Here is a 21135-nt window from a genome sequence, read left to right as displayed (position 1 = left end):
TACATGTACATACACATGGTGAGGTTGACATTTGTACGTCACCGCAGAGAGAGGGAGAGAGAGACAGAGCGACTGCACTGCAATACACACACACACACACACACACACATTGAAGTTACCTACAATCCTCTTTAGAAAGACACAATAGTTCTACTGAAATTGTCACGATCGACCATGGGAGAGAGAGAGGACCAAGGCGCAGCGTGTAAAAAATACATCTTCTCTTTATTTAGGAGATGAACGAACGAAGCAAAACAACAAATAGACGACCGTGAAGCTATAACCGAACAACATGCAAACATGCAACCTAGACACAGACACAGACCTAGACAATGACCCAACAAAAACATGATGCCTATGGCCGCCTAAAATATGGCTCCCAATCAGAGACAAATGAAAGACATCTGTCTCTAATTGAGAACCACTCAGGCAACCATATACAGAAGAACATAGAACATTCACCTAGAACATTCACTCAACCATAGACATACCTAGAAACACTCACTCAACACAAACCCATACACTAAACCCAACACCACCTTTTCCATATAACCACCCAAAACGAGACAAAACACAAACATTCCCCATGTCACACCCTGACCTAACTAAAATAATAAAGAAAACAAAGAATACTAAGGCCAGGGCGTGACAGAAATAACCTTTGATTATGGGTCTCTCAGGAGCTAACAGGCAACACGGCGCTGACATACCTCAGACTTAATTTGTGGCATTATTACCTTTGTTGTTTACATGAAAAGGCTCATGTTTACTTCACTTCAATAAATAGCTTTCAAAATGTAAAGTGCAAAACAAATGATGGGAATAAGGATCCTTTCTTCAGCTGAGTGAATAAGATTGACCTTAATCTAAGAGAGTCCAAAGGCATTTGTCTTCCCTCTCTCATGTCATTATTTTGTTTTCCACTCTTCCTTCATTATCCATGGCTATAACTAGCCTAACTAACTAGCCTAACCACCATGAGCTTCATGCTGATACTGGAAATATAAGAACAAATTGGTTATCAAGAAGTAGCCTCTGAAGTGATTATAGCAGGCCATAGCAGGCTTCGACATTATTCACACAAAAGCTAAAAAGGGTAACAGTTCAAAAATAATATTTGAGCTTTCTGTCAAGCACTTTCACAGCCTATCACATACAGGGTTACTATGGGGTGAAGTCCACTTTGACAACAATTATGTGAAAAGTAGGCATACTAGGTGACAAAATTAAATTAGCAGAACGCAGAGCCATTTTCATTACACTCATAACCCAGCAGCAGATGAAAGGAGCACATCCAGTATTTCATTTTCTTCATTTGACACTCCTAAATGACAAAACACTCTCAGCTTTAAGAGACTTAGTGTATGTGTCCAGTGCTTATAAAAAACAATGTACTATATTTCCCCATGTTTCTCTCTATTTACTAACGTAATTGCCTCTAGATATGAAACTCTGAGAAGCAAGATGCCATGACTAAGGGGTGTAAGTTGATGTTGCTGTCTTTCTCAGCAAGTAGTTATGAAATATTAATGATATTGATTCGGTTGCCCCTTTTTTGATGTGTTTGATTTAGCATGCACTCTCCTTCAGCGTTATTTACAGTATATTCAGCATACAATTGTTGTGATTGTCATTTCTATCTTGTAGGCTACATCAAGTCCATACTGTTAACCAAGTGTTTCCAACCAGTAAACCACACAACAGTAGAACTTCATGAAATACCCAAGTTCTCTGAATAAACCCATACAACCTTGAGGTTCTTTTGTAACATCACAGTAATGACATAGAATAACATCTACAGTAGGTTGCCATGGAAAATAATAGAAGAGGAGAAGTTGCTTTAAGAAGTATATCAAATCTATGGCTAAAAGGATTGTAGTGTTTGTTCGGTGCATGTGGGAGGGCTTTTCAGGTGGTTTAAGAGTTAGTCCTTTACAGCTCCTCTGTAAACATCTATTGTGGGGGAACCAGGGAGTATTTAAGTACCTCCCAGAGATACATTTTGTAATCTCCATAAAAACCGAACGCCTTAGTGAATCGAAACCCGGAACAGTGTGTCCAGGATAAGTCAGAAATATAATTCTTATGCTACATAACACTCTAGGATTCATGTACTCATCAAAATGCTGTTTACAGAAGGAGACCAGATGTATTAAACTGCATTCATTTAAACATGTCTAGGGCCTGAGTATGCAGTTTGTTTGGACCTGCTTGAAGCAACAGAAGTCCTGTAACTGGTATGGGTGATATATTCATTATCTCTACCTGCCAGCAATTTCAAAGGATAAAATGTGAATAGTGGACTTGACAAGAGAGAAATGATAAACTCAGTTTATTCCATTATCTATTCCCAGCCTACTCTTCTCTGATGATTTCCCCTCTTGTCTCATTATGCAACCCTGCTGAGGGAATGTGGCTGTAAAAAGGTCTTCAATCTGATGTTGGCATGAACCTATCTGGCATGACTCTGGATCTGTCACGAAAATTACAATTAGCTAACCAGTCTGCCCACACACACAGGGCAGGAGCCATTGTGCATCTTTTCAAGTTGGTAAGCATCAGGAGCCTTCCTACTCACCCACCACTTCCTTTGAAGAAGTTGAACAGAAGAGCAGGAGTTGTTTACTAGTTCTTCCTCCTAACCCCTTGTTCCTCACACTTTACATGATCATGTTTCCTATCAGACAGTGACAATAGATCCTCCAGAATTAGATAACTGTCTGTGTTTCTGGGTATGACTGGGCATATGTTCATATACAGAGGTGTCATGCCCATAGGGGGCACAGGGGTACCTCAGATTTGTCCTGTTTAAAAGATAAATAAAATACATTTAAAAAAGTGTTGTTTTTCTGTAATACTACTAGCATTTTATGAAGTTGGCTTAAGCTAGCCCAGATTGGAAACCTATCTGCTAACCTCATAACTAGCTACCAAAAAGCCATTTCAGGCTATCAATCAAGTTACAGTAGTTAGCTTGTCCAACTACAGGTAACTGCCAAAATAAAGGAAACACTAACATAACATGTTTTAATAGGGTGTTGGGCCATCACAAGCCAGAACAGCTTCAATGCACCTTGGCATAGATTCTAAGTGTCTGGAACTCTATTGGAGGGCCGCAACACCATTCTTTCACTAGAAATTTCATAAGTTGGTGTTTTGTTGGGGTGGAAAACGCTGTCTCAGGCACCGCTCCAGAATCTCCCATAAGTTTTCAATTGGGTTGAGATCTGGTGACTGAGACCGCCATGACATATGGTTTACATTGTTTTCATGCTCATCAAACCATTCAGTGACCACTTACATTTACATTTACATTTAAGTCATTTAGCAGACGCTCTTATCCAGAGCGACTTACAAATTGGTGCATTCACCTTATGATATCCAGTGGAACAACCACTTTACAATAGTGCATCTAACTCTTTTAAGGGGGGGGGGGGCTAGAAGGATTACTTTATCCTATCCTAGGTATTCCTTAAAGAGGTGGGGTTTCAGGTGTCTCCGGAAGGTGGTGATTGACTCCGCTGACCTGGTGTCGTGAGGGAGTTTGTTCCACCATTGGGGTGCCAGAGCAGCGAACAGTTTTGACTGGGCTGAGCGGGAACTGTACTTCCTCAGAGGTAGGGAGGCGAGCAGGCCAGAGGTGGATGAACGCAGTGCCCTTGTTTGGGTGTAGGGCCTGATCAGAGCCTGAAGGTACGGAGGTGCCGTTCCCCTCACAGCTCCGTAGGCAAGCACCATGGTCTTGTAGCGGATGCGAGCTTCAACTGGAAGCCAGTGGAGAGAGCGGAGGAGCGGGGTGACGTGAGAGAACTTGGGAAAGTTGAACACCAGACGGGCTGCGGCGTTCTGGATGAGTTGTAGGGGTTTAATGGCACAGGCAGGGAGCCCAGCCAACAGCGAGTTGCAGTAATCCAGACGGGAGATGACAAGTGCCTGGATTAGGACCTGCGCCGCTTCCTGCGTGAGGCAGGGTCGTACTCTGTGAATGTTGTAGAGCATGAACCTACAGGAACGGGTCACCGCCTTGATGTTAGTTGAGAACGACAGGGTGTTGTCCAGGATCACGCCAAGGTTCTTAGCACTCTGGGAGGAGGACACAATGGAGTTGTCAACCGTGATGGCGAGATCATGGAATGGGCAGTCCTTCCCCGGGAGGAAGAGCAGCTCCGTCTTGCCGAGGTTCAGCTTGAGGTGGTGATCCGTCATCCACACTGATATGTCTGCCAGACATGCAGAGATGCGATTCACCACCTGGTTATCAGAGGGGGGAAAGGAGAAGATTAATTGTGTGTCGTCTGCATAGCAATGATAGGAGAGACCATGTGAGGATATGACAGAGCCAAGTGACTTGGTGTATAGCGAGAATAGGAGAGGGCCTAGAACAGAGCCCTGGGGGACACCAGTGGTGAGAGCACGTGGTGCGGAGACAGATTCTCGCCACGCCACCTGGTAGGAGCGACCTGTCAGGTAGGACGCAATCCAAGCGTGGGCCGCGCCGGAGATGCCCAGCTCGGAGAGGGTGGAGAGGAGGATCTGATGGTTCACAGTATCAAAGGCAGCCGATAGGTCTAGAAGGATGAGAGCAGAGGAGAGAGAGTTAGCTTTAGCAGTGCGGAGCGCCTCCGTGACACAGAGAAGAGCAGTCTCAGTTGAATGACTAGTCTTGAAACCTGACTGATTTGGATCAAGAAGGTCATTCTGAGAGAGATAGCAGGAGAGCTGGCCAAGGACGGCACGTTCAAGAGTTTTGGAGAGAAAAGAAAGAAGGGATACTGGTCTGTAGTTGTTGACATCGGAGGGATCGAGTGTAGGTTTTTTCAGAAGGGGTGCAACTCTCGCTCTCTTGAAGATGGAAGGGACGTAGCCAGCGGTCAAGGATGAGTTGATGAGCGAGGTGAGGTAAGGGAGAAGGTCTCCGGAAATGGTCTGGAGAAGAGAGGAGGGGATAGGGTCAAGCGGGCAGGTTGTTGGGCGGAGAGAGAGGGGAGAAAGAGGTCAAAGCACAGGGTAGGGCAGTGTGAGCAGAACCAGCGGTGTCGTTTGACTTAGCAAACGAGGATCGGATGTCGTCGACCTTCTTTTCAAAATGGTTGACGAAGTCATCAGCAGAGAGGGAGGAGGGGGGAGGAGGGGGAGGAGGATTCAGGAGGGAGGAGAAGGTGGCAAAGAGCTTCCTAGGGTTAGAGGCAGATGCTTGGAATTTAGAGTGGTAGAAATTGGCTTTAGCAGCAGAGACAGAAGAGGAGAATGTAGAGAGGAGGGAGTGAAAGGATGCCAGGTCCGCAGGGAGGCGAGTTTTCCTCCATTTCCGCTCGGCTGCCCGGAGCCCTGTTCTGTGAGCTCGCAATGAGTCGTCGAGCCACGGAGCAGGAGGGGAGGACCGAGCCGGCCTGGAGGATAGGGGACATAGAGAGTCAAAGGATGCAGAAAGGGAGGAGAGGAGGGTTGAGGAGGCAGAATCAGGAGATAGGTTGGAGAAGGTTTGAGCAGAGGGAAGAGATGATAGGATGGAAGAGGAGAGAGTAACGGGGGAGAGAGAGCGAAGGTTGGGACGGCGCGATACCATCCGAGTAGGGGCAGTGTTGGATGAGAGCGAGAGGGAAAAGGATACAAGGTAGTGGTCGGAGACTTGGAGGGGAGTTGCAATGAGATTAGTGGAAGAACAGCATCTAGTAAAGATGAGGTCAAGCGTATTGCCTGCCTTGTGAGCAGGGGGGGAAGGTGAGAGGGTGAGGTCAAAAGAGGAGAGGAGTGGAAAGAAGGAGGCAGAGAGGAATGAGTCAAAGGTAGACGTGGGGAGGTTAAAGTCACCCAGAACTGTGAGAGGTGAGCCATCCTCAGGAAAGGAACTTATCAGGGCGTCAAGCTCATTGATGAACTCTCCAAGGGAACCTGGAGGGCGATAAATGATAAGGATGTTAAGCTTGAAAGGGCTGGTAACTGTGACAGCATGGAATTCAAAGGAGGCGATAGACAGATGGGTCAGGGGAGAAAGAGAGAATGTCCACTTGGGAGAGATGAGGATCCCAGTGCCACCACCCCGCTGACCAGAAGCTCTCGGGGTGTGCGAGAACACGTGGGCAGACGAGGAGAGAGCAGTAGGAGTAGCAGTGTTATCAGTGGTAATCCATGTTTCCGTCAGTGCCAAGAAGTCGAGGGACTGGAGGGAAGCATAGGCTGAGATGAACTCTGCCTTGTTGGCCGCAGATCGGCAGTTCCAGAGGCTGCCTGAGACCTGGAACTCCACGTGGGTCGTGCGCGCTGGGACCACCAGGTTAGAGTAGCAGCGGCCACGCGGTGTGAAGCGTTTGTATGGTCTGTGCAGAGAGGAGAGAACAGGGATAGACAGACACATAGTTGACAGGCTACAGAAGAGGCTACGCTAATGCAAAGGAGATTGGAATGACAAGTGGACTACACGTCTCGAATGTTCAGAAAGTTAAGCTTACGTTGCAAAAAATCTTATTGACTAAAATGATATAGTACTGCTGGCTGGTGAAATAGGCTAGCTAGCAGTGGCTGCGTTGTTGACTTTGTTTGAAAGTGTAGCTGGCTAGGTAACCTCTAACTGGCTAGGTAACCTCGACAATTACTCTAGACTACACAATTATCTTGGATACAAAGACGGCTATGTAGCCAGCTAAGATCAAACAAATCAAACTGTTGTACTGTAATGAAATGAAATGTAATACTACCTGTGGAGCAAAGCGGAATGCAACTACTCGCTCCAACCCGGAAGTGCGTATCGTAGAGGGAGAGGCAATAGAAGTGTTGTTTCTTGTATTATTGTCTTTTGTGTCTTTAGAGGACTGCTTCACCTTAATGTCCCCTTTCCCCCCTTTCCCTTTTTTTCTGTCCTTATTTTGTCCCACTTTGTCCCTTCTTTGTCCCTTCTTCTCTTCTGCCAACTAGACACTCCTTGTTAGCTAGCTAGCTTCTTCCAGGAATGTTCCTAGCAACTGCCTAGCAACAGGTAAACAACTTAGCTAGCTAAGAAAACGGTATAATTTTATGAAAAAATTGTTACTTTTTCAAAAGCCTTTCTTCTTTGTTTGCTGCTTGTTTGGTCTCCTATTCAGTTTGCAGTTTTCTTTTGATTTTTTTTCGATGTACTTTACTCTAAAAAAACATTTAAATTTCAATATTTGTAGGAGCTCATCTTTTCAGCTGCTGCTGCACTTGTGCCCTGTGGATCGGGGCATTGTCATCCTATTGGGGCAGAGCCATGGTAGCCAAAATAATAGTGAAAATAATGGCCTGCCCAGCATTTTTATACATGACCCTAAGCATGATGGAATGTTAATTGCTTAATTAACTCAGGAACCACACGTGTGGAAGCACCGGCTTTCAATATATTTTGTATTTCTCATTTACTCAAGTGTTTCCATTATTTTGTCAGTTACCTGTATTTTAGCTGGCAAGGTTGGTAGACTTTAGAAAAGCAAGCAATTACTAAATGTACTGGATAAGACTCACATTCTTTTGAATCTTTTACCCAGATTTTAGCAGAGGTACAGGGAAGCATATTAAGTTTCTTAAAAATAAGAAACACCAGTCAGGAGGATAGACAGCTCAAGAGGTAAATAGCAAATGATGGTCACACCAGATTCTGACTGATTTTCTGATCCACGCCCCTACTTTTTTTTAAAGGTACCTGTGACCAATCGATGCATATCTGTATTCCCAGTCATCTAAAGTCCATAGATTAGAACCTAATTTATTTATTTTCATTAGGTCGTAATCTAATTTAGATGAACTGTAACTCAGTAAAATATTTTAAATTGTTCCATGTTGCATTTATATTTTTGTTTTGTACAGAATGGATCAAGAGCTGGGATGGACCTATATTTCCTGCAATATGGAATTAGTAGGCTTTTGACTACAGGGAACCTTGTCAAGTCACATAGGGTTCAGCACACAATTTACATTTAATCTCAATATGTTGTGCATCACAGCAATTTATTTAGCTTGACAATCCCATCAAATGCAATTCTTGCCAGCAGCATACCACCCTGCATACCACTACTGGATTGCTTCTGAAGCTAAGCAGGGTTGGTCCTGGTCAGTCCCTGGATGGGAGACCAGATGCTGCTGGAAGTGGTGTTGGGGGGCCAGTAGGAGGCACTTTTTCCTCTGGTCTAAAAAAAAAATATCCCAATGCCCCAGGGCAGTGATTGGGGACACTGCCCTGTGTAGGGTGCCGTCTTTCGGATGGGACGTTAAACGGGTGTCCTGACTCTCTGAGGTCATTAAAGATCCCATGGCACTTATCGTAAGAGTAGGGGTGTTAACCCCGGTGTCCTGGCTAAATTCCCAATCTGGCCCTCAAACCATCATGGTCACCTAATAATCCCCAGTTTACAATTGGCTCATTCATCCCCCTCCTCTCCCCTGTAACTATTCCCCAGGTCGTTGCTGCAAATGAGAACGTGTTCTCAGTCAACTTACCTGGCAAAATAACGGTAAAAAAATAAAATAATAAATTTAGACACTAAATGGTTATATAAAAGTAAAATTGGCATCATGTTGATGCAATTAAGTTGTACATCTAGACCACAGGTCAACATCTCTTGGATTAGTGTGCCTATAGTACTTAGAATAACAATCAACATCTTTACCATTGACACAATTTATCAGTCTTGGAAGGATGAGCAGGTTTCCACAGCAACAGACCATAATACGACCCATTAATGATCCTTGATCATTAGCATTCTAGTTGGGGGCTTGATGACTCATACCTGGTTCGCTCTCTCCTCCTTTGAAGTATAACAGGACCAGATGCTTTGTACCAGCAGCAGTGCCACTAGGTTCACACAGTTCAGTTAGTCTTGAACCACCCCACTGACATTCTAGCAATACTTAGTAAGACAAGAAAAGTGTCATCTACTGGAAGAAACATTTTCTTAGCATATTATAGGTCACCCTTCAGACTGCAAGTCACTTTCAACAAAGTCATAATTCCTACATTATTAAACAAACTGTTTTCAAGAGAACACATCGGCACAATGCAGGAAGTTAAATGGCGAGGTGACAATCAAGTTGGTTTCATTCTGATCCACTGGGCACACACTGGTTGAATAAATGTGTGTATAAAACAAAATGACGCTGAACCAATGTGGAATAGAACACTTTGGATGAGACCAGTGTTCTCGCTCTGAAAGAGACAGTGGCAGTACTATAGAGAACTGACTTGCCATCACACACCATATTTGGCCATCACATGCTGGCATCTTGGTTAAAAAAAAGGTGCATTGGATTTGAGTTCTGCCTGTGTGCATGTTATTTTATTTTGGCTGTCACAGGCTTGGCGACGAAAAATTCATAAATTGTGATAATGCTCGCTCATCTTGGGTGAAGGTATAAACCAACCTATCAAACATCCTTTGATCCTAGGTCTCTTCTAGCCTCTTTCTCCCTCTCGCTGTCTCTCCCTTTGGAAGTACAAGGCCCTTCTCATCAAAACATGGCACTTGTCCAGGAATTCACTGGATTGCTTCCAGTGAATGATATCAACTTCATTTTATCAGTAGTCCATTGACTGCATCAAGATTGCCATGGTAGGATGAAACATCGATCTAACGAATGGCCACAGGGATTTGCATGTATGAGAAACAGCCTTAAGGGGACAGAAGTAGCACAGAGGGTTGCTTGGGAACATAGAACCCAATGAATCACTGGAAGGCAACAGCTCTCTGCATCATTGAGACCAGGCAGAAAAAGTGTGATGGGAGGACTTTCCCTTCTGTTAAGGGCAGAAGGGCTAGGGTAGCCTAGTCTGAAGAGGTCACTATCAGGGTCTGGAATACACTGACTGTAATGATTCACAACAGGGAGGAAAATACATAATTTATCAAAAATAATAAAACTACCCTGGGTGAACGACCTGGCCCTCTCTGTGACATTCTTTAAGGTGAAGCCGTATAGTTTCCTGCTTTTGAAGAATAAAACCTAAAAGTACATAAACCGTTCAAAATGGCCCTTTTCTTTTCAACTCCACAACCTGGCATCTGGTCCAGATCAAAACGATCAACTGGAGGCGGAAATTCTCTGGTAAACTAAGCACTATGCTAATTACACACTTGCATCCTACTTTAGCTGTAAACGGTTGTCAGGAGCAACAGTACTATATCATTTTGTGCTGGTAATAAGCTATGTTGTGAATGTATACAGCCTGTTCCAAAAATATGACAGTGATAATCACACTTAAGTCACATAAAAAGCTCTAGATTTTATTTAAATGTCATCATTATGTCATTGTGACTTAAGTACTGTTATTATGGTTGTAACATCTTTATTTAAGAGCTTTAAAAAGGGGCAAAAACACAGACCAACATGGCTACACGATTTATTACTGAAAATATTCAATATATCAGGGCATCAGTTCAGTCTCCAGTACTGTAGTTATTGCTTTACAATAATCTCTGTCTGTGGTCCTCAGCTGTCTAGTCTACAACAGGGAATAACACAGGTGAACTGGTTTAGATCAGAATCCTTTTCTGAGGAGTGATGACATCATAGATGGAGGAGTCTCTTGTAATCCACTGTTGTAGATTGGTCTACTTAGAAACCAACATACGAGAGCGGGACTTTGGGAAATCAGATGTTTAAACCTGGTATAAATTACAATAGGGCAAACGATAAGGTCCCACCATACAGGTCAATAGGTCTTCTTCCAGGAGCGAATATAAAGCTGGATGGGGATCAGTGGGTTTCTTTTCTGTAGGCTGGGATGGAACACATCAAAGTCTACACGCTGCACCCTTTGAAGGTAGTCCTCCAGCACCACCTAGAACAGCAGCCAGAAAGAGGGAAACAGCATCCACACACTGTGTGTGTCAGTCCTTATACTCTACATGTGGTAGCTAGCGTGAGCATTATCTGAGCTGAAGAAAGTGCTTCCTCTTTGCCCTAGACGCACAAAGTCAGCCCGGCGTAAAACATATGACTCAGCAGCTGAGAGGAAGGAGCCTTTTAGGCGTCAGAACAGATTAATATAGTTATAGCACCGGCAGCAATGGAACATCATATTTGTGGAAATTGTCCTGGATTGAGAGGAACACAGAACTGAGTGGATTAATGTTCTCTTTCTCTAATTACCATCATGCCCCTGCTGGTTGGAGCACTCAAGCATTGTGACCATCCACCCTTCAAAACATAAACACACGATGCGGGGCATTTGTCTACCTCAAATTCTTCACCTTGGCCTCATTCTCAAGGCTCTGGTTAATATGTTCTGCCCTTCCTTTATTGCTCTCTTTCATGCCTCTTCTCTGTGGGAATCAGACTGCTTTTGAGAGTGCCAGTGGTAAGAGCCCATAATGCAGTCCCTTGGTGGTCTGTCTGGTGCGATTAAAATGGAGCATTAAAAAGGTCTGTCTGGCCAACTGATGGGGAGCGTGCTGTGATAGGAGGGAGGGATAGGCAAGACAGCCATGTCAGGATATTGGAAGGTGGTTGAGGAGGAGAAAGGACCGTTCAACAGATACTGCTCCTCCTTACCTAGGTTCAGATGAACCTGATTGGAGGATTAATTGGGAAAAAAACAAATGATAAGAGAACTTGAAGTGAAACTAACACAGACCTGGTCTCTTCCCTGGTGCCAGGACTAAAGAAGCCCCATAGATCAGTTCATGAGTCTTGTCTTTGGTCAACATTTTAGTAAATATGACCCTTTTCATGATGTTACGTCAGTCACAGTGACCACAACCTAACCCAATAAATGCTAATCATTCTTATAATAATAACAACAACAACCCACCGTTTGGAGGAAGGCAGGGAAAGCAGAAGCTGGTATGTTCTTGCTGAAAGATCTGGCCTGTGGAGACAAAAGGTTCAAACTGAGTAAAATGACCAACACAGGCTAATTAAGATATTATCTGTTATATAACAAATGGAGGTCTGTAGAACACCAGTAGCTACTTAATTTCCGACTGCTTCTCTTTTCAATCCCTTTTGTGTACAAACAAGCCTTAATTAACTTGAAGCTCACAATAAAACAAAGTTACAAGTATCATCAACGTTAATTGATTATGTACACTACCGTTCAAAAGTTTGGGGTCACTTAGAAATGTCCTTGTTTTCATGGAAAACAGACTTGAAATGAGTTGCAAAATGAATAGGAAATAGTCAAGACGTTGACAAGGTTATACATAATGATTTTTCATTGAAATAATCAATTGTGTCCTTCAGAATTTGTTTTCAAAGAATTCTCGATTTGCAGCAATTACAGCCTTGCAGACCTTTGGCATTCACAGCGTTGTACGAGATCTTCAGTTTCTTGGCAATTTCTCCCATGGAATAGCCTTCATTTCTCAGAACAAGAAAAGACTGACTAGTTTCAGAAGAAAGTCCTTTGTTTCTGGCCATTTTGAGCCTGTAATCGAACCAACAAATGCTGATCCAGATACTCAACTAGTCTAAAGAAGGCCAGTTTTATTGCTTATTTAAATCAGAACAACAGTTTTCAGCTGTGCTAACAAAATTGCAAAAGGGTTTTCTAATGATCAATTAGCCTTTTAAAATGATAAACTTGGATTAGCTAACACAACGTGCCATTGGAACACAGGAGTGATGGTTGCTGATAATGGGCCTCTGTATGCCTATGTAGATATTTTATTAAAAATCTGTCGTTTCCAGCTACAATAGTCATTTACAACATTAACAATGTCTACACTGTTTTTCTGATCATTTTGATGTTCTTTTAAAATGGACAAAAAAGTATATTTTCTTTCAAAAACAAGGACATTTCTAAGTGACCCCAAACTTTTGAACGCTAGTGTATGTGTCGTACAGGTAAAAAACGCATTGTAGTAACCATGAGAGAAACCGACTGATCCCACATGAGAACACACTGTCAGAGCCCTCCATTTTTTTTTATTACCAGGACTGGATAAAAAATGTAATTGAATACTGTGTTTTTCAGCCAAGCAGTAAATCTGTTCGGTAAGAACAGCCCATCAAATAACATTGGAGGAACACTGTCCTGATGTCATGAGGGTACGTACGTGTTTTAGGTGTACGTGGGCTTGGCTGGCAATGTCATATACCACGTCTCTCACATTCTGTTCCCGGCTTCCTCGGATGAAGTCCTCCTGGGAGGCTCTGTGCTGGTGGTGACACACACACACACACACACACACACACACACCTTTGTTCACACCACTTATTCACACAGGAGAGATTTGTTCCTTCAAACCACTAATCTAGCCGAGCAAACCAATTGCTCATGCTGAGAGCATATGGCCTCTAAATGGGGCGAATAAAGTGAAGCTCTCAATAATTATCTCCATTATTCACGGCACGTATAGCGATTGTCAGATCTCAGTTCTCTCTCCTTTAAACTGTTATTATGGCCTCAGGCTGCCCTGAGGTCTGTTTACGGCACTGTGGCCATCAGCCCCCTGATAGACAGAAGTTGTTTAGAAACTGAGTAGAAGTCGGATAGTTTGACAGCAAAAAATATATATAAAAAGGGTAATCTGAATCTTATTCACAAATAAGGAGTTTAGTTTGATATAGTTTAACAATAATATGAGAAGAAGGAGATTTGTATTGCCCAAAAACACAAGGCAGTCGGTGTCTGTAGACATGCTGCTACACACGTTAGCTTGACAAACTAAACAATCAAGTCAGGGAACTTCAATACTATTTGAATGCAATGAAGCTTGGTATTGCAAGTTATTAGCTAGGCTAGAAGCTGTTGTCAAGCAGTGGGAGCAACAACAAAACAAACATACAGAGGGTCCAATGCCAAAGCCTGTATAAATGTAACATCGCCACAGACAGAGGCTGCGGTAGTTAAACCCCTGGACACCAACAGTCCCTTCCGCTTACGACCAGAGCAATGAACTTATGACCGGATGAAAATAACTGGGAAATTGCAAAGCACTCACTGTCCCTTAATGACACAGAAAGTGGAGAAAACCCACCAGGCTTTAGCGAGCTTTAATGTGGGGGGGTGGAGCTTCAGTTGAGCTCAGGACTAGACCTTTATGATGTTACAATAGTGCCCCCAGGTGTCAAAACAATAGTGCTAGGCAAATGACCTGGAGGCCTCCATGAACCTGACGAGGTCACTAATGTCACACACACTGGACTAGTAGGGGTAAAAACATCTCCTGATGTCACATGATAAACCAGCTGCACCCCTGTCACTTCAGCTGTGGCTCAGAGGCCTTGTTGACAGATGGATCAGACAAAGCTGTGAATTTGACTTGTAACTACAGCCAGTGCATTTGTCATAGGGTTTCATTATAACTGTGCCTCTGGCATACTGCATTTGGAGTAGTGACACACTCCCTCACTGTGTTGATAATGGCAAACCGGTGTAGCTGGAATATCATGTGACAAAGGCCTGTGTGTGTGTGTTAGATATATATATATACATCTCTCTGGAATGGCAGTATGGCATCCATCTGTACAAAACGTCACCAGCAGGAAAGTCATCATTTTGATCCCTCTTCTGCAGATATGGTCACTCACCAGCATGCAGATGTCCATAGGTAGGTAGACTTTGCGTCTGCTGCTGTTGTAAGGCGTGGCTCTTAGGCACATCACGATCCCCTGGGCCTTACCAATGTGGCTGGCAGCATGATCAGCATGGACATCTTTCACACCTGGACAAAAACACCACACACACACAAAGGGAATCAGGGAAGGCAGAAAATAACTAAAGTTAAAACATAGCACCCCTTTTAAAACACCCTTTTAAAACAAATAAACTCTATTGTATTAAATACACTTTGTCTAGGTACAAGAAGAATGTCTTCTAGTTTACTTCAGAAACCTAGTTACTGTTTTTGATTGACTAGAACCATGCTAAAACCTTAAGCAGACACTTCTCTTGTTTACATTATTTATCACAACAATTAAGTGCACACACTTTGATATTAATAACTGGGAAATGCTTTCATGCCGAGTGCCCAGTACTTGAAATAGGTTGAGGCTTTGAGTCAGATGTTTCTTCTAGTCAATTAGACTGGAACAAGTGTGACAGGTTCCTTTGCAGAGGGGGGCAAAATAATGACATTCCACAAAAGAACATGCGAATGATTGACAGAAACGCAGGTACTTGAGATTCAGAAATGCCACTTAATTAATTGAGCAAGTAAATACAGCTTGACCTGCTTCTAAGTCTCCCTCTCAAGTCATAAAACAATCTGTATAAGTAATCATTATTTTGTATACAGGGCATTCGGGAAAGTATACAGACCCCTTGATTTGCCACATTTTGTTATGTTACAGCCTTTCTAAAATGGATTACATTTTTTGTTTTTTCCTCAATCTACACACAATACCCCATACTGATAAAGAAAATAAAGGTTTTCAGAAATGTTTGATGTAAATGTAATATTTCATAAGTATTCAGACACTTTACACAGTACTTTGTTGAAGAACATTTGGCAGCGATTACAGCCTCGAGTCTATTTGGGTATGACACTACAAGCTTGGCACACCTATATTTGGGAAGTTTCTCCCATTCCTCTCTGCAGATCCTCTCAAGCTCTGTCAGGGCGTCGCTGCACAGCTCTTTTCCGGTCTCTCCAGAGATGTTCGATCGGGTTCAAGTCCAGGCTCTAGCCGGGTCACTCAAGGACATTCGGAGACTTGTCCCGAAGCCACTCCTGCGTTGTCTTGGCTGTGTGCTTGAGGTCATTGTCCTGTTGGAAGGTAAACCATCATCCCAGTCTGAGGTGCTGAGTGCTCTAGAGCAGGTCTTCATCAAGGATTTCTCTGCACTTTGCTCCATTCATCTTCCCCTCGATCCTGACTAGTATCCCAGTCCTTGACACTGAAAAACATCCCCGTAGGGACGGTGTCCAGGTTTCCTCCAGACGTGACGCTTGGCATTCAGACCAAAGAGTTCAATCTTAGTTTCATCAGAACAGAGAATCTTGTTTCTCATGGACTGAGAGTCTTCAGGTGCCTTCTGGCAAACTCCAAGCGGGCTGTCATGTTCCTTCTGAGGAGTGGTTTCCGTCTGGCCACTCTACCATAAAGGCCCGATTGGTGAAGTGCTGTAGAAATGGTTGTCCTTCTGGAAGGTTCTCCCATCTCCACAGAGGAACTCTAGAGCTCTATCAGAGTGACCACGGGGTTCTTGGTCACCTCCCTGACCAAGGCCCTTTTCCCTGATTGCTCAGTTTGGCCGGGCGGCCAGCTCTAGGAAGAGTCTTGGTGGTTCCAAACTTCTTCCATTTAAGAATGATGGAGGCCACTGTGTTCTTGGGGACTTTCAATGCTGCAGAAATGTTAGGTACCGTTCCCCATATCTGTGCCTTGTCACAATCCTGTCTCGGAGCTCTAGGAACAATTTTGCTCTGACATGCATTGTCAACTGTGGGACCTTATATAGACAGGTGTCTGCCTTTCCAAATCATGTCCAATCAATTGAATTTACGACAGGTGGACTCCAATCAAGTTGTGTAGAAACATCTCAAGGATGATCAATGGAAACAGGATGCACCTGAACTCAATTTCACCTCTCATGACAAAGAGTCTGAATACTTATGTAAATACGGTATCTGTTTATTTATTTGTTTTAGAAATATGGAAGTTTTCGCTTTGTCATTATGTGTGTAGATTGAGGAGGAACATTTTTATTTAATGCATTTTAAAATAAGGCTGTAAAGTAACATGTGGAAAAAGTCAAGGGGTCTGAAAACTTTCCGAATGCACCGTACATCCACAGTATAATGTGACTGTTCCTGTCAGGGTTCTTCCAGATAGGGAAGGAGCAGAGTCATAGTCATTCATTTCATGTCGAGTGGAAATTATGGGTCATTTCTGTTGTCCAGCCTTTCAACAAAAATCTACAGGAGATCAGTGGCTATATTGATTCATTCTGATGGCATTTTCAATGTGCAATTATGCATAGAGCGCTCTGTAATGCCATGGAAGACATGGTATCATTAGACAAGGCACAATTAAAGTTCCTGGCAATGTTCCATTCGGTGGCTGCAATTCTCATCTTTCTCATTTTAGTCAATGTGCTGCATTGGCAAGCACGATTCTCATCATTTCTAAAGAGGTACTTGAACACCGGGAAGTTAAGTGTGAGTATAAATTCGATGCCTCCCCCCCCTCGGGAACAGAACAATGCACATGCTGTACACTCTCTTCAGTCAGTGGAGTCAAGCACAAAACACACATAAACCTACTCACCTAAACTCTCCAGAAGAAGGTACAGTAGTGAGGACTGGGTATTGTCTGAATAGGCCTCCAACTCCTGGAGGTTTCTATAAGCTCTGTCTTCCATGTCTTTCTCCTGTTGGCAACAGTAGAGACATATATCAAATAAATGAAACAGAACTAGAATTGAATCCACACAAATCCATGACCTAAAATGCAACATTTGCTTACTCTCTCAGAGATTATCCTAAGCATCCACCTCTTTGTCAGGTAGTGTTTCTTCACCGCCTGCAAAAGGAGACATTTGAAGATGTTTAAAACAGTACACATCGAATGCATTGGAAAAGCTATGTTTAATGCTATGCATCAAATCAAATGTATTTATAAAGCCCTTCTTACATCATCTGATATCTCAAAGTGCTGTACAGAAACCCAGCCTAAAACCCCAAACAGCAAGCAATGCAGGTGTAGAAGCACGGTGGCTAGGAAAAACTCCCTAGAAAGGCCAGAACCTAGGAAGAAACCAGGCTATATGCAAAGTCCGATATACAGTCGACTGTAATAGCCACAGTTGCAAATCCAGCACTGAAAATGAAAGCAGAAGACGTCTACTCCAGACAGACCCTCCATAGTTCTGCACTGACAGGCTGCACTGGGGGGTCGTCCCTGTAGATCTCCTCCACTGTAGTCTTCCAGAACTGCATCCGCATCAGACCTATAGTCTTCTGGGAAACAGAGTCCTTCACCTTGGAGAGAAACAAAAAACGAGGGTTTTCTCAATCCCTTTCAGAAGACTTCATTGAATGAGTTTAAACTGTTAGGCATATAGAGTTGCACGAAAAATGTATTGCTTTACTAGACCATTCCCTCACTGTTATCCTTGTTCATATCTAGGTCTATAGGTTGATGTATTATTCTAGACATAACAGCATTACCTTCAATAGCAGGATGCCTGAACATCAACACTTAGCTCTGGACATGTATTGGACATATGACCACCCCATTGAGGATTATAGTATCATAATTTCCAATATATGTATATATATTCATACAGCGCCTTCAGAAAGTATTCACACCCCTCAACTCTTTACACATTTTGTGTTACAGCTTGAATTTAAAATTGATTAAATAGAGTTTTTTTTGGTCACTGGCCTACACACAATACCCCATAAATGTCAATGTGGAATTATGTTTTTCTAAATGTTTACAAATTAATACAAAATTAAAACCTGAAATGTATTGAGTCAATAAGCATTCAACCCATTTGTTATGGCAAGCCAAAATAAGTTCAGGATTAAAAATGTAATAAACAAGTCACATAATAAGCTGCATGGACTCACTGTGTGTGCAATAGTGTTTAACATGATTTTTGAATGATTACCTCATCTCTGTACCCCACACATACAGATCATTGTAAGGTTCCTTAGTCGAGCAGTGAAAATCAAACAGATTCAACCACAAAGACTGGGGAGGTTTTCCAATGCCTCGCAAAGAAGGGCACCTATTGGTAGATGGCTAAAATAAAAAAAGCAGACATTGAAAATCCCTTTGAGCATGGTGAAGTTATTAATTACACTTTGGATAGTGTATCAATACACCCAGTCACTACAAAGATACAGGCGTCATTCCTAACTCAGTTGCCGGAGAGGAAGTAAACCGCTCAGGGATTTCACCATGAGGCCAATGATGACTAAAACCATTACAGAGTTTAATGGCTGTGAAAATGGAGGATGGATCAACAACATTGTAGTTACTCCACAATACTAACCTAATTGACAAGAGTGAAAAGGAGGAAGCCTGTACAGAATAAATATATTCAAAAACAGGCATCCTGTTTGCAATAAGGCACTAAAGTAAAACTGCAAAAAATGTGGCAAAGATATGACCTTTATGTCCTGAATAAAAAGTGTTATGTTTGGGGCATATCCAACACAACACGTCACTGAGTTACACTCTTCATATTTTCAAGCATGGTGGTGGCTGCGTCATGTTATGGGTTTGCTTATCATCGGCCAGGAATAGGGAGTTTTTGGGGATAAAAATAAAATAGAGCTAAGCACAGGTAACATCCTAAAGGAAAACCTGGTTCAGTCTGCTTTCCAACAGACACTGGAAGACAAATTCACCTTTCAGAAGGACCATAACCTAAAACAAGGCCAAATCTACACTTGAGTTGCTTACCAAGAAGACAGTGAATGTTACTGAGTGTCCGAGTTACAGTTTTGACTTAAATCTGCTTTAAAATGTATAGCAAGACCCGAAAGAGGTTATCTAGCAATCATCAACAACCAATTTGACAGAGCTTGAAGAATTTTGAAAATTATAATGGCCAATGTTGCACAATCCAGGTGTTCAAAGCTCTTAGAGACTTACCCAGAAAGACTGAGTTGTAATCGCTGCCAAAGGTGCTTCTACAAAGTATTGACTCAGGGGTGTGAATACTTATTTAAACGAGATATTTCTGTATTTAATTTTAAATGAATTTTAATTTTTTTCTCTCACTTTGTCATTATTTATTTTTATTTTTATTTTACCGTTATTTTACCAGGTAAGTTGACTGAGAACACGTTCTCATTTGCAGCAACGACGTGGGGAATAGTTACAGGGGAGAGGAGGGGGATGAATGAGCCAATTGTAAACTGGGGATTATTAGGTGACCATGATGGTTTGAGGGCCAGATTGGGAATTTAGCCAGGACACCGGGGTTAACACCCCTACTCTTACGATAAGTGCCATGGGATCTTTAATGACCTCAGAGAGTCAGGACACCCGTTTAACGTCCCATCCGAAAGACGGCACCCTACACAGGGCAGTGTCCCCAATCACTGCCCTGGGGCATTGGGATATTTTATTAGACCAGAGGAAAGAGTGCCTCCTACTGGCCCTCCAATACCACTTCCAGCAACATCTGGTCTCCCATCCAGGGACTGACCAGGACCAACCCTGCTTAGCTTCAGAAGCAAGCCAGCAGTGGTATGCAGGTATTGTGAAGTATTGTGTTAAGATGGGTGATTAAAAAAAAAAAAAAATATATATATATATATATATATATATATATATATATATATTCCATTTTGAATTCAGGCTGTAACACAAAATGTGGAACAAGTCAAGGGGTATGAATACTTTCTGAAGGCACTCAGTACTGAACTTGCTGGAATACCTGCCTGAGCCAGCTCGACATTGAAGGCCCTCAGGGCCAGTGAGGAGCGCCGGGCATCCTCAGGGAGAAGCAGGGAGGACACAAAACCGTCATAGTCCCGAGACCTGGGGAAACAAGGCAGTCAACACAGGCAAGTTAATCGAAACAAGTCAAGTGTAATGCTAGTGGTGGACTAACTTCTTCGCAATGAAAACATTGGATGCAGTAACAAATGTAACAAAAACAAACAACTAGCCAGGGTTGGGGTCAATTCAGTATATAAACTGAAATTCCAATTCTCTTCAAAGCATTTCAATGAGGACAATTTGGACAATGTAGCCAGTCACAGAGAGACAATGTAGCCAGTCACAGAGGGCCCATGTAATGTGTGCATAGAAAGATGCTTGCAAGTCATACCATTTGGAGCCATATTTAGCTAGCTAGCAAGTTAGCTTGCTTACCTCACAATATCGATACAGTATTTTTCGTTGTGCTGCGACTCTATAGTAGAGTTTGTTGAAGCTCGTAGACATTTCACTTCTGTAGGTCGTTGAATGCAAATAGCGTGTGGCAATATCTTTCTTTGGAGTGAGTTAAACACCGAATATTTTGTGGTTAATAATCCATGCTTTGCACTAATGCCAGATGCCATGTTGACAACATACCCTTCAACTTTCACCCTTACCTTGTGTCGCAACAAAAGTCTGCCTCCCTATTTAATTTGTGTTCCGCTTTATGTTGTATTTTTAAATACAGAACACTCGTTTTAGGTAAAGTATTTGTCTCAAGTTAGTTAATTATTGGTTAACTTTGCTATTTTAGCGAACAATATGTGATAGTTACAACTGTGCATTTCAGTGTCA

The 21135-nt window shown here is 42.7% G+C and overlaps 1 protein-coding gene across 3 annotated transcripts; it reads right to left on the bottom strand.

Annotated features, from left to right (window-relative positions):
- Positions 1–10329: 10329 nt before the first annotated feature.
- On the bottom strand, positions 10330–21106 carry LOC129857662 (NADH dehydrogenase (ubiquinone) complex I, assembly factor 6-like). 3 transcript variants are annotated; one of them, XM_055926127.1, is made up of 9 exons: positions 20734–21106; positions 20298–20397; positions 17754–17876; positions 17362–17418; positions 17164–17266; positions 14482–14615; positions 13005–13106; positions 11759–11815; positions 10330–10786 (listed from the first exon to the last, which is right to left on the bottom strand). In XM_055926127.1, the coding sequence occupies exons 1-9, from the start codon at positions 20922–20924 to the stop codon at positions 10658–10660; spliced, it is 996 nt and encodes a 331-aa protein (XP_055782102.1). In that variant the 5' UTR covers positions 20925–21106; the 3' UTR covers positions 10330–10657. The 3 variants fall into 3 exon arrangements, with proteins under 3 accessions (XP_055782102.1, XP_055782103.1, XP_055782104.1); XM_055926128.1 differs by lacking the exon at positions 20734–21106 and having other exon boundaries at positions 20294–20396; XM_055926129.1 differs by lacking the exons at positions 17754–17876; positions 20298–20397; positions 20734–21106 and adding an exon at positions 17530–17747.
- Between the last annotated feature and the right edge of the window lie 29 nt (positions 21107–21135).

Source organism: Salvelinus fontinalis, chromosome 6 (genome assembly GCF_029448725.1).
Source record: "Salvelinus fontinalis isolate EN_2023a chromosome 6, ASM2944872v1, whole genome shotgun sequence".
NCBI classification, from domain to species: Eukaryota; Metazoa; Chordata; class Actinopteri; order Salmoniformes; family Salmonidae; genus Salvelinus; species Salvelinus fontinalis.
Note: the sequence above shows the minus strand (reverse complement) of the source record. Positions and strands in the feature narration are given on the sequence as shown.